This window comes from Gallus gallus, chromosome 4, assembly GCF_016699485.2.
Source record: "Gallus gallus isolate bGalGal1 chromosome 4, bGalGal1.mat.broiler.GRCg7b, whole genome shotgun sequence".
NCBI lineage: Eukaryota > Metazoa > Chordata > Aves > Galliformes > Phasianidae > Gallus > Gallus gallus.
The window spans coordinates 19,807,588-19,825,083 of record NC_052535.1 but is presented as its reverse complement, the minus strand read 5'-3'; the positions used below and the strand labels follow the sequence as shown (position 1 = coordinate 19,825,083).

Here is a 17,496-nt window from a genome sequence, read left to right as displayed (position 1 = left end):
AACTTTAATACTGCTAGCATACAAAACTTTGAAAGCACAGTAGCTGGAGGACACCTAGAAAAGCCCACCAGGAATCAGTAAGGATTATACTTAATTTGTCTGGTTTTTGAAACTATTTAAACCACGAAGAAGACAGAGGGTATTAAAAAAGGATAAAAAAGGAGAAAAAACATAAACCAAACCCTGTGAATACAACGAACTGAATGTATAAATATGATTCTAAATGATTACAATATGGGGTTTGTTTGTTATTTTTCTGTTTGTTTGGAGGGAAAGAAAGGGATGAAAGTTGGCAACAGGATGTAACATTCTCCATTTTAAAGTGACAAGAAAATATCCGAGAAACCTATTAATTATCAGTCAAGACCAACCATCTATTATCTATTCAATATCAGAATCACAGAATCACTGAATCACTCAGGTTGGAAAAGACCTTAAAGATCATCAAGTCCAACCATGATCTAACCATACTACCCTAACAACCCTCCACTAAATCATGTCCCTGAGCACCACATCCAGTTTTTAAACACACTCAGGGATGGTGACTTAACCACCTCCCTGGGGAGCCTATTCCAGTGCTTAACAATCCTTTCTGTAAAGAAGTGCTTCCTAATATCCAATCTAAACTTACCCTGGCTCAACTTCAGGCCATTCCCCTCATCCTGTCAACTGTCACCTGTCACCAGAGAGAAGAGACCAACCCTGCTCTTGCTGTAAGCACCTTTCAGATATTAGAAGAGAGCAGTAAGGTCTCCCCTCAGCCTCCTTTTCCCCAGACTAAACAGCTCCAGTTCCCTCAGCCTCTCCTCATAGGGCATGTTCTCCAAGCCCTTCACAAGCCTTGTTGCCCTTCTTTGGACCTGCTCCAGCACCTCCATGTCCTTTCTGTACTGAGGTGTCCAAAACTGAAAACAGTACTTGAGGCGAGGCTTCACCAATGCCAAGTAGAAGGGCAGGACTACTTCCCTAATCCTGCTCGCCACACCATTCCTGACACAAGCCAGGATGCCACTGGCCCTCTTGGCCACCTGGGCACACTGCTGGCTCACATTCAGCTGACTGTCCATCAGTACACCAAGGTCCCTTTCCATCAGGCAGCTTTCCAGCTACTCCTCCCCAAGCCTGTAGGGTTGCCTGGGGTTGTTGTGACCATAATGCAGGACCTGACACTTGGCCCTATTGAAACTCATACAGTTTGCCTTGGCCCATCAATCCAGTCTATCCAGGTCCCTCTGTAGTGCCCTTCTCCCCCCAGGCAGATCAACACTCCCTCCCAACTTGGTGTTGTCTGCAAACTTACTGACGGTGCGCTCAATCCCCTCATCAAGATCGTTAATATCTATTAAAGGTCTGTAACTAACCCAACTTTACAGGTAATGAAACACATTCAGGAAGCAAAGTAACTCACACAGTGTTACAGAGCATGATCCGAGACAAGAAGATGAGAAATAAAGAGCTGTCAACTGCTTGGTGCTATTCTCATATCACCTATCTGCCCGCATCAGGTGCCTTGCTAGCAGGCTGAAAGCAGCTTATTTGAATCACTTACCCCAAGTGAAATCACTTCCACTGAGACAGATGATCCAATCTGCCCCACTGCACCGAGAACAGACATCCCTACTGCAACCTACTTTAAGTCATCGTCACAAACAGGATGCACCTACTCCCCAGTGAACTTGTTTTGAAGGAAAAAGAGGTAAACTGCAGGCACACAGCTTCCCAACACTGGTTCTGAACTGTTAACACAGACTAAACTTCAGTTTAACCAAGCTTTATCCTCAGAAGACTTGAATCATTACACAAAACATGACTGTGAAAATCCATGTGTCCTATATTACCTCAGAAATGTCAGTAGCAACTCATATTAAAATGTGCCTTCTTAAAATAAAAACCTGTTTTTTATGCTGCCACAAGATATTAATTAAAATTAATTTTTAGCTTGGAAACAAACAGGGCTAAGCCACCCCTATGACAGGATTCAGTCAAGTGACAACTATTTAAACCTGGAGTTACAGCTACCTAGTAGCAAACACCTGCTTGCGGTCTTCTAGTACATTCCATATGTACCTTCCACTGGAAGTGGCAGGCTGGGGAAAGAATTTCTTCTATGTTGAATGACTATGGAGCATATGACACTTGCTCTGTAGCATGCCAGCACAAAACAACACAACCCACAGCCAAGTTGTAATTTAGCACAGTACAGCAAGGGAGTTAGACCACAAAACTGAACCAGAACTTGGCTAGTAGTCAACAACAGTTACAGTATCCAAAGTGGCAGAGAGTCAAGTGGCACTCTTCAATAAAAGAATTGCAGCAGTTTAGCGATAGAATCATAGAACAGCTTGGGTTGGAAGGGACCTTAAGGGCCATCTCATACCAAACCTCTGTGATAGGCAGGAATGCCTTCTACTAGGACAGGTTGCTCACAGCCTCATCCAGCCTGGCCTTGAACACCTCTGGGGAGAGGGCATCCACAGCTTCTCTGGGCAACCTGTCCCACTGCCTCATCATCATTCTAAGGGAAGAATATCTTCCTAACATCTATACTCTTTTTGTTTAAAATTGTTATTCCCTTGTCCAATCATTATACTCCCAATAAAGAACCCTTCTCCATCTTTCTTTACCGTAGGAGATAAAATGGCTCAATGGGATGAGGCAATATAAATGATGCTGAAAAGAAACTCCTGAAATGAATTCTAATTGTTATATGATCATGTAATTAACAGAATACGATACTCAAGATAAATATGAAAATACTACTCCAGAAACATTTTGAGCAGTTTTTTAATAGTTAAAATGCAGAAAAAATAATGAACATGAGTTTGTGAAAGGAGAGAGTAACAAACATCAGTTCATCCAAAATGTGTTTTGAGTTGCATTTTTGGTATTTAACAATTAAATTATATGTATTAGCAAACCAGAGAACTGAATAAATCCAAGCTAAGACTAATCCTCAGGAACTCATTCCAATTGGTTAGAGGAGGAGTTAAAAGTTACAGTAGGTCCTCACTGACTACAAGGGTAACAAAGGCCCCACATTGGTTTTGCTGAAGAAGCCATCTTCTGATTATTGGCAATAGAAGATGGGACAGCATACTATTGTACATTCACTAGCAGAAGACCACAAGAAATAAAAAGAACCCACAATATTGCATACGACATGTAAGCAGACCAAGGTCCAAGCTGGCTGTGATATCAACTTTATAGATAATGCTGTTTCTTGGGTGACTCAACAAACATGCTGAGGAGAACTCTAAACCATGTGTCTCAACTCCTTGGACACCTATTTTAGACACAATGATATTGGGCAAGAAGTAAGAATTGCTACCACTTCCAGCAATGTTTTTATAGCTCATTCAAAACTATTAATCTGTGTCCAGCAAGGTCAGCACATGCTTTTGGATAGGTAACACACATGCATATCTACATGTAGGTACAAACACACTTCCCAAGCACTGCTGCAACTCCTGTTTTAAGAAAGAGTACTGATCATAACACCTACCTCCTCTAACTAAGGCATTTTACAGTATACACAGCATGTGTACTCTAAATGACTTGAGAATTTCAGGCCACCCAGGCTGCCAGGCAGTTTCAGCTGCATGGAATAGATGGTGCTACAGAGAAAAAGGCACACATTGCTTAATTTGGGACTTGAACAGAATCCAGCATGCAAGTCCCAAACAGCAATCTGGATCCAGCCCTGAAGAGACTACAACTACTGACTTACCCTTTTGGTCATCCCAGGCCAGAGGATGCAGTCTCAACCACTGTACACTCTTGGCTTAGGGCAAAATTTCAGTGTTTATCATCTCCTCAAAATGATTATTTTACTGATCAGCATTAGCTTACTCTCTCCTGCATTTCAAAACAAAACAAAACAATGCACTAGTCATCCACTGACACTAGATAATAACAAGAGACAGCAATATCTGGGATTAATTAAAGTGAAATACAAAGCTGTGCATTATCAATATACCTCTGACATTACAGTCCATTTTGACACTGCATGAATTCTCTGAGTGCCATGCACTAGAGATTAAACAGGGAGTAGCAACGTGTTACTCACTTCTTTTCTTCACCTAATATATATTACTACACAAATAACAGAAAAGGAGTAGGTGCCTTTTTTGACAGCATTTACTTACAATCAGTAATTTAAGAATGTTCATTAGTCTTCTACAAACTCAATGATTTCTTCAATTTTCTCTGCTAAGCATCAGAGAATTCACACAAGTAATGACTCAACAGCCTTTGTCTAACTGGAAACAACAAATAGTTGAGTTTCACAGGCCTAAAATTTGATCAATTCATTTACTTGTAAACCAAGAGCTTTCATAATAAATGGGGCACTCCCAAATTTATTTTATGCCTCCTATTTATTTCTACACAAACTACCACAGATACACAGAACAGAATAACATTTTCTGATAGAGCAAATTCTCAGCTACAATACACTATTCTTCAACACAGTCACCACTATCAACTATGCATTTTCACTAGCAACGAACGAGAGCCTACAACTACCATTTCTAATAGAAAAATCCTCAAAAATAGAGAGCTACCAAGATTTTTAATAGGAAAAACGTATCCTGTGGGTCCCTGCAGGACCAGAGCCAAACAAAAACTATCCTTTTCTCCTCTATCTTTCCCACAGTTCTTCAGCTCTCAATCATGTAAAGGTAGCACTGACTTTGATGGACAACATACTAGTCAAGATTCCTTCCTTTCCTCCCAAGGAAAACAGGAATAAACTGCAACTGGAGAATCACTTGTGCGCGAAATATGCCCCCCAACTGCTTTTAAGCTACTTTTAAAAACAAGTTCATCAAAAGCACACTACATGAGTACTTCCTCATGATAATTCTCAGCAGGCAGAAAGACCTACCTACGTGAAGGTCTCATCCAGCACATCTGAACACAAGCAATGTATGTAACCCTTTTTCAAAGGTCAGTAATGTATATGCAGACACCAACAGTCGTAGCAAGAGAGGACTCTGTCACCCCTGACAAAGCAAGCTGTGTAAGACTGGACAATGCACAACTCTGACTGACAAATCAGCATCTAAAATATTCTTATTGTCTTTTCCATTACACACATACACTCCTCCCATGGCAGGGGGGTTGGAAGCAGATGGTCTTTCAAGCCAAGCCATTCTATTAGTAGAATGAATTAGAAACAGATTTTTACCACAGATGACCTTATATTCGGCCCCACCTGCAGAAGAGGGGTTAAAACTTGATGATTCTTGCGGTCTATGATTTGGTCTACTACAAACATACATGCTGTTGTCACAGTTACTTACCAGTCTGGTACCACATGCCAGTCAGTGAATATTCCACCAGTACACTGAGCACCGCATTCAATAAGATGACCTGCAAGGCTGGAAAAACAAGTGTTCAAACAACAAAATATTCTGTAAAAGGATGTATCACAAATCTAGTCTGAAAAAGTAATCATATGATGGAAATAAAGCTAAATATCAGAACATGCTCATTTTTTTTCCTCCCTAGAATTTTGTTTATAAACTCTGCATTAAACATATGTAGGAATTCTGAAAGATGACTAAGAAGAGTTTAAAAGAGTGAAGTTTCATATGAAAAAATGTTTGGTATGTTCCACCAAAAATCAAGTTTCATTAGTTATTTCAAAAAGCATTGATCTAAAGTCAGTATTTTAGCATTTCACGTTGTCTGTAACTGAAAACATGCAAGGCCCATTTTTAATGAAGAGGTGTACAATCTCACAGAACAAGAAGGATATCTTTGAACAGAACACATTACAATTTTCAAATCTTTAATTGCAGTATTTCATAAATGTGTGAGAGAATTATAGGCAAGACCTTGATCTCTCAAAACAGATTAATAACTTCAATCCCAAGTCAGCAAAGTTGGAGTTTCTTTCTGCAATAATTCTCCAGCAATAGGAGGTCTAACACCACTACTACTAGGTGCAATCAGCATACTTAAGTAGCCACCAATTTTAATGGACTTCAATGTAGTACAGTGATGCAGAAAAATGAAATTACATGACAGTCCTAACTTTAGGATTTGGATTTTGGATTTGCTAGGGCTTGCAAGCGGGGCTATTCATATTCAGCTTCTGCAACACCAGGTAAGGATGGTGACCTATGACCAGGACTCCTTCGTCGTATCTTTGAAGACAGTAGTTGCTGTCAACCTCAACTACTCAAACTGATGGACAAACAGAAAAAGCTGGAGTCACTGTTCTGTATCATGAGATTTCACAAAATGGACAGGAAGTTAACCTGTTAAATTATTAACTTTCTCCTCTTATTTTATTGAATTGGTTCCAAAACAATAGTTTTTAAATTTCAGTTTCAAACATAAGAGTATTAAGTGAGCCTTAAAGAACCATAACCAAAACCTTTACTTTGAATAACTTTTGAATAAATGAGCACAGTAATAATATCCAAATTCCCCAAATGCTTAAAAAATCATTATCCTGGCATTATTCAAAATGAAATACAGATTTACCCCTTTCTTTTGATATCATTTACCTTCCAGCTGCTAGCAAGTCAAATTCATCCCTATTCCAGCCAAACTAGAAAAGAAATATGAACATATTACTTATATGGAAATCTTACACAGTACAGCAGACTAATTTGATTAACAATATATTTATCATATATTCACTTAACTGCAGAAAGAACAATCTAGTTAACTGGCAAGATCTGCACGTGGATTTGAGCTGCTAAGCAGTAAATCTGCGAAAGTACTCTGATGTACTTCAGTTTTCACTGAAATTTTTAGTCACAGACCCCTCAAAAATATAAATTCTTAGAGTCACACCCTTTTCAAAAAAGTCTAGCGCTTTTTTTTCATGTAAACAAAGCACTATATTTTTCCAACTTCTGAAAATTACCACTTCCTAGACTACACCAGTCATCTTAGCAGTACATTTTCTGTTTAACTACAGACTTTTTTTTTTAATCAAGTTCTACAAAAAAGCAAGAGAGAAATAAAAAACAATCAATATAACAGAAACTTCCCTGACATATTTTTTTCTTGGACCCTGTTCTCACTAGCAAGGAGAGTCTGACTGAAGTGGTGAAGGCTGAGGGCAGCCTTGGCTGCAGCAACCATGAGATGGTGGAGTTCAGGATCTCATGTGGCAGGAACAGAATACCGAGTAGAATCACAACCCTGGACTTCAGTAAGGCCAACAATTGCTAAGGGAAATCCCATGGGACAGGGTACTTGAAGGTAAAGGGGCCCAAGATCGTTGGTTAGCATTCAGTGACCACTTCTTCCAAGCTCAAGATCAGAGCATCCCAACAGGTAGGAAGTCAAGAAAGGGAGCCAGGAGACCTGAATGGTTAAACAGGGAACTGATGGGCAAACTCAAGTGGAAAAGGAGAGTCTATAGGTCATGGAAGGAGGGGCTGGCCACATGGGAGGAATACAAGACTGTTGTCAGAGGATGTAGGGAGGCAACTAGGAAAGCTAAGGCCTCCTTAGAATTAAAACTTGAAAGAGGGGTCCAGGACAACAGAAGGGGCTTCTTCAAATACACTGCAGATAAAACTAACACCAGAGACAATGCAGGCCCACTGATGAATGAAGTGGTTGCCCTGGTGACAGAAGATGCAGAGAAGGCTGAGTTACTAAATGCCTTCTTTGTCTCTGTCTACACTGCTGGAGGCTGTCCTGAGAAGCTCCATACTCCTGAGGCTCCAGAGGAAGTCAGGACCAAGGAGTTTGCTTCAGCTGATGAGGACTGGGTTAAAGACCAGTTAAGCAATCTGGACATCCATAAATCCATGGGCCCTGATGGGACACATCCACAGGTGCTGAGGGAGCTGGTGAAAGTCATTACTGGGCCACTCCATTATCTTCAGTAAGTCGTGGGGAATGGTAGAGGTGCCTGAGGACTGGAGGAAAGCAACTGTCACTCCAGTCTTCAAAAAGGGCAAGGAGAACCTGGGTAACTATGGACAAGTCAGCCTCACCTCCTACCCTGAAAAGCTGATCGAACAACTTATCCTTGACGCTGTCTCCAGACATATCAAGGACACAAGGGTCATTAGGGGCCATCAATATGGCTTCACCAAGGGGAATTCATGCTTAACCAACCTGGTAGCCTTTTATGAAGACATAATCAGAGGGATATATGATGGTAAAGCAGTGGAAATGGTCTAGCTTGATTTTAGTAAAGCATTTGACACCATCTCCCCGCAGCATCCTTGCAGCTAAACTGAGGAAGTGTGGTCTGGATGATTGGGTAGTGAGGTGGACTGTGAACTGACTGAAGGAAAGAAGTCAGAGAGTCACGGTCAATGGGACAGAGTCTAGTTGGAGGCCTGAATCTAGTGGAGTCTCTCAAGGGTTGGTACTGGGACCAGTACTAATCAATATAATCATCAGTGACTTAGATAAGGGAATAGAGTGCACAGTCAGCAAGTTTGCTGATGACACAAAACTGGGAGGAGTAGCTGACAAGCCAGAAGGATATGCTGCCATCCTAGACAGGCTGCAGAATTGGGCAGGGAGAAATTTAATGAAATAAAACAAGGGCAAGTGTACAGTCTTGCCTCTGGGCAAGAACAACCCCAGGTGCCAGTACAGGTTGGGGACTAATTTGTTGGAGTGCAGTGTAGGGAAAAGGGACTTGGGGGTCCTGGTGGACAACAGGATGACCATGAGCTAGCACTGGGTCCTTGCAGCCAAGAAGGCCAATGGCATCCTGGGGTGTATTAGAACGGTTGTGGTTAGTAGGTCCAGAGAGGTTCTCCTCCCCCTCTACTCTGCCCTGGTGAGACCGCATCTGGAATACTGTGTCCAGCTCTGAGCCCCTCAGTTCAAGAAAGACAAGGAACTGCTTGAGAGAGTCCAGTGCAGAGCCACAAAGTTGATTAAGAGAGTGGAGCATCTCCCTTACGAGGAAAGGCTGAGGGAGCTGGGTCTCTTTAGCTTGGAGACTGAGGGGTGACCCCATTAATGTTTATAAACATGTAAAGGGTGAGCGTCAGGAGGATGGAGCCAAGCTCTTCTCAGTGACACCCAGTAATAGGAAAAGGGGTAATGAGTGCAAACTGGAACACAGGAGGTTCCACAAAAATTCTAGAAAAAACTTCTTTATAGGGAGGCTAACAGGACACTGGAACAGGCTGCCCAGAGAGGTTACAGGGTCTCCTTCTCTGGAGATATTTGAAACCCATCTGGATGTGTTCCTGACTGATCTAGTCTAGGTGCTCCTGCTCCAGGAGGGGGATTGGAATAGATGATCTCTGAGGTCCCTTCTAACCCCTGACATTCTGTGATTCTGTGACTTTTAAAATATGCACCAAAAGAGAGCCTCCAGCTTTCATAGCATGTGGTCATTAACAAAACCATAGAATAGTCTGGGTTGGAAGGGATGTTTAAGACCATCTAGTTCTAACCCCCCTGCTACAGGCAGGGACAACCTCCCCCTAGACCAGGTGGCTCACAGCCCCATCCAGCCTGGCCTTGAATGCTTCCAGGGAGGGGGCATCCATAGGCTCACTGGGCAACCTGTTCCAGTGTCTCATCACCCTCACAGCAAAGAATTTCTTCCCAATATCTAGTCTGAATCTACCCTCTTCCAGTTTGAAGCCACTTCCTCTTGTCCTGTCGCTATCAGCCCTTATAAAAAGCCCCTCCTCAGCTCCCCTGTAGGCCCCCTTCAGGTACCGGAAGACTGCTATAAGGACCCCTTAGAGCCTTCTCTTCTCCAAGCTGACGAGCCCCAGCTCTCTTAGCCTGTTTCCACAGGGGAAGTTCTCCAGCCCTCTGATCATCTTTGTGGCCTCCTCTGGACCTGTTCCAACAGCTCCAATTCCTTCTTGTGTTGGGGACCCCAGAACTGGACACAGTACTCCAAGTGGGGCTTCATGAAAGCAGAACAGAGAGGCAGAATCAGCTCTCTCCATCTGCCGTATGCACAACCTATTCAAAGCACTTGAGAAATCCACATATCCTGCTTGCGTTATTTGTGGAAACTTGAGGAATTTGAGATATGTTGTTCGACTACTTAAAATAAAACTGCTTACCCACTGAAAAAGACCACACATCCACCACCACACAAAACCAGATCTACTACTGCCACCTTGCGGTACTGAAAATACATTTGTTCCTTATCCTTACATTAAATTTTAAAGTTGGGGAAAAATAAAAAACCCAAAAAACAAGAGTGAAATGCTGGTGAAACACGGCAAAGTTCCCTTCACTTCACTGAAACTGTTTCAAACTTCATGATACTTAAGAACATAAATATCTCTGTTATAGATTTAGTAGAAGTGAAAAGGTAGAAAAGTTTCATGCGTGCACACAAAAGAAAAAAAAGAAACAAAAACAAAAGAGCTCATCATTTTTAGTTTAAAATTTCTGAAGGAGCAAAAAAACCTTAATGATTCCCAAATACTCATTCACTTCTGTTTATCATCACCTTGTAAATAACTTGTACTTACAGAATGAATTAGTGCTCCTAATACAATCCCACTGTCGACGCATCTACCAGTGATTACAACATCAGCCCCAAGGTCAAGAGCTCTGCTTATTGGTCTTGCCCTGAAGGTAACAAGCAATATGCTATTCTTACTTTTTAATACACTATTTAAAAATCAGTTCCCCATCACAAATCAAATAAGAATCACTTAATGAGTCTGAATGAAACCAGCTTTGTTCATACAACAACTAAGTGATTGTTAATATTTTTAAAAGCAAGCATCAGAATATCCAATCAATTTCATGACAATTGAAATACTTGTCTTGACATTCATACAAAATGTCCTGAAACACAATGTACAGAGGATCACTTTTATTATCAGTAATAGAATACAAAGTGTTTTTCTGAGAAAATAATAATTACTCCTATTTCATTTGTAGATGAGCGTATAAAGACCAACTAGCAGGGACACCAACACTAACAGAAGTTGACCAGATGACTTCCAGGGGTCCCTTCCAACCTAATCCTATTCTGTAATTTGATATTATTCACAAAGACAGACTGCTGACATGGCCCTCCAAACTTAAACCCTTCAAGTCAATCTCAATTAAGTATTACTGGAACATAAACAATCAGCCAACTTCAAGTAAAGTGTTGTGCAGTTGTTACTTCTGAAGAAACTCAAGCAACTGGTTTTCCAGGTTGGTCAAGTAAAAGTTGTCCCAGTCAGAATTAACCAGGCTTGAAATTAACTGCTTGGGCTTGTAGAGGTCAGTAAATGCAAGAGTAACGTCATGTCATGGCCTGAACTGATGACTGAGCACCTGGTGAAGGGGGTGGCTGGCCCAGGAAGCACAGGTGCAAGCAATTCACCCGTACTTCCTAGGAGACCCAGGGTTCAATCCCTCCCTGGGCTCATTTAAGGGTTAGCCTCCAAAGCAAGAACCTCTTCTGGATGAAGGCTGCTTCCCAAGTAGGGCTCTGTAGCTAGAGACCCCATCACCAACTATCATCAACTTTTTCCTACATGTGATTATTGATATCCTCAATAATACTTTGCCTAGCATCACAAAGAATTTATTAGAAGCAATTTCACTGCTTCCAAGGACCGACAGTGAGAAAGCATGGGTTTAGAACCCCAGAGCCATGTGCTCTGGTCAAAGCTATCTAATGGATTCTGCCACTCTTTGTGAATTAGGCAAATTGAAAAATGCAAACCATAATCCTTTAAAGGTGTCTTTAAAAACTAAGAATGTTCTTCTTTGACAGATTTAATAGACTTACTTCTTTTTTTTTTTTAAGAAAAAAATAATGCACATAAGTTCTTAATGATGTAAGCAAAAATATGTATTTATTAACATTTCAATATATAAAAATTAAAGGATACTGATTAGAGAGACAATAAAATATACAGTGTAAAACAAATCATGCCACTGGGCATAGGGTTCTGTAATGGTCATGTGAGAAATGCAAATGGGTTTCTGTGGGATACTAAGAAAGCTATGTAACTACATCTAGAAAGCAGTCAATTAGTAAGCTTGCATCTTACTGAAAAAAACATATTAACTCAATCCACAGAACATAAATCAGGAGGGACAGAAGAAATATTTCATAATCTATAACAATGATAATTTTTCAGACGTAGTTCATGCACTGAACCAAGAATAAAACTGTAAACATAACTAGACTTATGGAATTTAAGAAATTATTTTAAGTATCTACAGAACTTCTTGATTTTATCCAGTATACTATGAAGTTGACTTGTTTACATATATATATATACACATACATATATAAACCAAAAGAAACGTTTATATGATTAAGCATCCAATGCAGATGCTATAAAAGAACATTGTACATTACGAAACAGCTGATTTAAGAAGCTGGATAATAGCCTTACATTTCAATGCATCCCAGATGAAGGGGCCCATAAAGAAATACTGTTTATTTGAAACAAATAAAAAAATAAAGCAAGGTCAAGACTCACTTGTTTTAGCTTCCATTAGTAAAGCAGAGTCATACACAATAAACTTTTAAAATGTATCTTTCTCATACTAGTCTGCTTTTGTCCACTCTGCTTATGAGTTGCCTTTTCCTAAAATTGTGAATCATGCATCACCTGAACTGGAATTAACACCTTCTTAATATTATAAAAATTAACCACTGTTTATAAGATTTCATTTATAGTTACGATCTGTAATCTTGCAAGGCAAAGATTAACAGAAGGTTAAAAAGAAAATCTAGCAAGAACTATAACAGAAAACACCGAATACAAATGTAAAGAGCAATTTATTAAAAGATTCTCATTTCTGAGGAAAAAATATATGCTGCCTTAAGCACAACCAAACCTCTGCCGTACAAGCCAAAACAGCAGCCAGTCATAATGATTCATTATTTCAGTAGAAGGGCTATGCATTACTCCAGCAATGGCAATCCTTAACAACTGCACCATATAGTCACAGGATGCTCCACTTCTGGAGAAAATAGCTTTAATAACTGTAATTACAGCAACTTTATCTTGAATCAAACCTGAGAATTCTCAGGAGATGTAATGTTAAAGTCACAACTGGCAAGGTTCTAAATTAAAAATTTATTTACAGGCTAAAAGCAGAAAATATTTTTTAGTTGCTTGAATCATACAATGGTGAACCTTAAGTGCCTAGGTGGTTCTACTTGCAAATCAAAACAGATTCATGTAGTCAATACACTAAAAATTATTTTCCATTCAAAAAACAACTTGTTAAAGTAACTCACCCAAGATACACGTTCATGCTATGAACACTATCTGGAAATGGTTTGCCACTCTCTAAATCAGTGATGCCAGCTCCTCTTAGATTCTCTTTCTGTTAGAAAACAAACCACCAAATTTATGAGTATTTTGTAGTACCTACTGTAAAATTTTCATTAGTATCAGACAACATATTCATTTCACAGCAACTCTAAGAGTAGTACAATCATTAAAATTAATAAAAAATGCAAATCAGTTGAATGACTAAAAGCTCTAGACACTTCTTTTTCTGAGTGCTGGAAAATAAAGGTTAAGTCAGTTTTTAAAGAATGCTTTTCCTTTCAAAGATGATCAACAACCATGAAGTAGTATGCTCCTTAGGCTTTCAAATCATCTTTAATTCCTGTAAGACTGAGCAAGTCAAACCTTGCCAGCAGAAATGTCTACTGTAACAGCAATGGTGACATGGCCAGAAAATCGCAGCTCAAGGCAGTTAATTTCAGAGCACATTAAATTCCCAGAGGGGCATAGGTGTACTTTGCAAATAAGGAGCTGAACTTAACCTTCTTCACCACACCCTGTGCGTTAAAAAAATAAAAAGAGCAATTCCTTTAAATGCTTTTAACAGTGAACGCCCCCTCCCTGGAAGCATTCAAGGCCAGGCTGGATGGGGCTGTGAACAACTTGGTCTAGAGGGAGGCATCCCTGCCCATAGCTCAGGGGTTGGGACTAGATGGTCTTAAAGGTCCCTTCCAACTCAAACCGTTCTGTGATTCACTCTGTGAATAAAGATACTACAAAAAGATGCAAAAAATAAATTCAGGCCAATTTTTTCTCTATACAGAATAACTTGCACAGTCCTACTAAGCCTAAAGGCAAAGTGCCATACCTCACTCATTAGGTCATCTCCAGTAATAACAGCTATCTTCAAATCAATGTCTGCCTTCTCTGCCACCTCCTGAAGAGTAGCCGCACAAGCTAGGGGGTTAATTCCACCCGCGTTACTGATGACACGAATGCCTTTACAAAAAGGATGAACCAAGCACAGAAGCATTAACAATCACGTATATTTCAACAACTCAAAGCAAACTGAAAGTCAAGCAAGACATAATCTTTGCAAGGTATGAGGCATCTAATCAAGTGAAATATTAACGCTTTGTTAAGCCTTGAGCCCCATTATGTTCCTAAAATGAAAGGATCAGACTAAGCCAATGAGGGACTGTTTTCAGAAAAGTTAATTGTTGTAGACAGGCCTTATGATGTGGATGACCCCCCGGTTCCTGGAGATGTTCAATAAATGTTTAGATGCTGTACTGAGGGATATGGTTTAGTGGGAAATACTGGTGATTAGGTGGATGGTTGGACTGGATGATCTCAGAGATAATTTCCATCCTTGGTGATTCTATGATTCTACAATTATCTTCTTCCCTTCCTGCAAAAAAGGTGAAAGTGACCACCAACACAAACACAATGAGGAAATGACAGCATCATGCCAGTTCCTACAGGTACAACACAGGAGAGCAATCTTTTATGGCGCTCATACTTTCCAAGCAATGTCACTTTAGCAGAAACATCTATATTTTTCTGAATTCCAGAGTATGATAGCATGGTATCGGGTGCTTAGCGGAAATGATTCCTTTCTTCCATTCAAACTCAGTAAGTTATAAAGATATGGTCATATAAACAAAAAGAACTGCATTAGGAAAATAGAAGTATTAGAACTAATTCAGAACACTGACAAATCCTTAGACTGCATTAAACCACAAGATTTAGATATTTTAACAAGAGATTTTCAAGCAACTTTCCATTCTCAAACCAAAACTACAAAAATAATTACCTGGAGACATGCATACATGTTTATAATTACAGGCAAACATTTCAAATGTGCCCTATATAAACTCTACCACCAGATGTGCACTTCATGTTGCGTCTTTTGAGGTTATGTCTATAAGGCAGCACACCACTGGTGTGACCAACAGCTGTTTATAGGAACACAACCTACACAAAATTCATTTTGCAAGTGCACTTCATTAAGGTGTGAACGTGAAGAGGAACGTACCTTTCCTGTGAATATCTTTTATGTATGGAGCCATGGCAGTGGAGATGAAATCCGGGGCGTAACCCAACACCTGCAATAGCAGAACCACAGGGGTTGGAAGGGTCATCACGCAGTCCGACCCCACTGCTAAAGCCGGCTGTACGCCAACAGCTGCTACTCACGGGAGAGCGGGCTTTGGCTGCCGTCAGCAGCGACATGGTGATCTCAGAGAGGTAATCGAAGACGAGGAAATCCAGCTTCCCGCCGTACAACAGCTGCGGCACTGCGAGCAGGGAGGAAGGCGCCGTTAGCCCCACTCCCCGCCCGGCCGTTGTGGCGGCCACTTACGCAACGGGGCCGCCCGCAGCGCTCCGGGCCGCCCCGCCGGGGCCCTGCTCCCCGTGCCCGCCAGCCCCTTGCCGCCGCCTACCCGCGGCCGCCGTGTCCCCCCAGAAGCCCGAGGCGCAGCCGATGCGCACCGCGGCGCCCGCCGGAGGCTCACAGCCGCTGCCGCGCCGCCGGTTCCAGCGCTGCGGGCGGGGCACAGGCCGCAGCAGCCGCGGCCTGCGGAGCCTCAGCAGCGCGGCGAAGCTCATGGTGGCGGCAGCAGCAAGGGGCTGGCGGGCGCCACCCGTGACTACGGCTCAGGCCCCGACCCGCCGGGAAGAGCCAGCAGGTGGCGTTGTCTCCCCGTTCTGTGAGAGTAGTTCACGTATTCGTCTCCGTTTGATTAAAAGATGATTTTCTTAAAATCAAGATAAGGACACCCCGGCCACATACACACCCCTCCCCCCCCAAAAAAATCATTCTTTCTTTCTTCCAGCTAACTCACTGTTCCCCTGCTGAAGCAGGTTCAAACCCATGACCATCCTTGCTACCTGTTTCCAGGCCCTCTCCAGTTTAACATCAACTTTTCTGGGGTGTAGGGACAAGAAGCACAGTATTCAAGGCACAGATGAACAGGAGACACATGGCAGCCTATAGTGTTTTCTGGTTTGTTCTGAGCTGCCTTTCTTGCACTTCAAGCACAGTATTTGGGGTTTGATACTACTGAGTAGTGATACAGTGTTTCCACAGAGTTCCCTGCCAGCATCTCCATCAGGAGAAGCAACGATTGACTCTGAGATCATCAGTTTATACACGAGATTAGGGTTATTTTGATGAAAGCAGAGGCAAGTCATTGCACTGATCTTTTCTAGAGAAGATGTGGGATGCAATGTCCTGTAATGTTGAGGTTTTGGCTTCACTGTGATTTCACAAATTGTAGAAAAAGTGTGTTGCTCTTTGAGGACGTCAGGTGGCACTGTGTGATTTGGAGTGAAGCTGACAGTCAGCAACAAGTCTGTGTGCAGTGCAAACAGAGGTACAAGTAAAAACTTCTCTTTGCTGGGTAAGGGATGAAGCTTAATACTATTAAATGCCATAGTTCTATTGTGTGCAAAGGAACTACATCCACTTGTTCTGTTACTTAATGCACAGCTTGTAAGACACATTTTTCTCTCATAAATTGTGAGAAGGAAAATAACTTGGCTTTAGTTTTTGTGTTGGAGAAAGATAAAGGTTCTGATTTTAAAAATTAAATGTATCATTATTTTCCTCATCATAGTTCAAACATTCATTGTTTCATTCAGTGACCCTAAATGCTTGTATTTACTTCTACTGGGTTAGTGCCATTAATGGCTCAGATTTAGGCCTGTGCTTCCCTCTCTGTAAACAGATTTGTGCATTGGCGTGAGGCACAGGTGATGTGTAAAGGAAATGTGAGATTAATCCTTCTCCTACCATCATCCTGAATTACTAGCAGGATGTCAGGGTAGGCAATGCAGATTACATTGTTCCTAAGCAAATAAGCTTTTTATGGGATTTTTCTGGCAGTCAGGTTTCCTCTGCCTGCAAGAAAGTACAAGCAGTGCATTTCACAGGGTAAATTTTTATTGTGAAATGTATTACATTTTTGCTATGTGTCTGTTAATGCCACCGCAAATAAGTTCTTCTCCAAAACAAAGCTATCAGCAGATACCAACAAATATTTTGGTTTATAAAGGAGGTTCTATTTAATTTATTGAGGTTCTGTCCTCTCAACAAATTACAAAATATTCAGCAAATATTTGAATTTATTACTTATCTTATTCCCACAAATTAGTGGATGCTTTTGTTTAACAAATGGAGTTCACTGCTCTTCCCTTCAAGGTAAAGCATACATTGCAATCTCTCTCTTGCAGATAGTCTAAAAGCCAACCTTTTCTAAGTGTATCAACAGCTGAAAATGGTCTCTGTAAATCAGTAAAGGGAGAGAATTTGCAG

General features: G+C 41.1%; 1 protein-coding gene across 6 annotated transcripts in view; it reads right to left on the bottom strand.

Annotated features, from left to right (window-relative positions):
- The window catches only part of LOC100857197, a 49,502-nt gene extending 33,688 nt beyond the window's left edge, over positions 1–15,814 (bottom strand). For 5 of the 6 annotated variants that reach the window (XR_001466265.4, XR_006939266.1, XM_004940893.5 and 2 more), the window contains exons 1-8: positions 15,623–15,814; positions 15,375–15,475; positions 15,214–15,283; positions 14,044–14,174; positions 13,181–13,269; positions 10,449–10,548; positions 6,519–6,562; positions 5,304–5,381 (exon numbers count right to left, since the gene is read on the bottom strand). Coding sequence is in view for 4 of the 6 variants with exons in the window: in XM_004940893.5 (XP_004940950.2) it covers positions 5,304–5,381; positions 6,519–6,562; positions 10,449–10,548; positions 13,181–13,269; positions 14,044–14,174; positions 15,214–15,283; positions 15,375–15,475; positions 15,623–15,788 (779 nt within the window). In the remaining 2 variants the exon portion in view is untranslated. Of the gene's footprint in view, positions 1–5,303; positions 5,382–6,518; positions 6,563–10,448; positions 10,549–13,180; positions 13,270–14,043; positions 14,175–14,991; positions 15,284–15,374; positions 15,476–15,622 lie in introns of those variants that run through there. The other variant, XM_046941147.1, reaches the window with a different exon arrangement.
- Between the last annotated feature and the right edge of the window lie 1,682 nt (positions 15,815–17,496).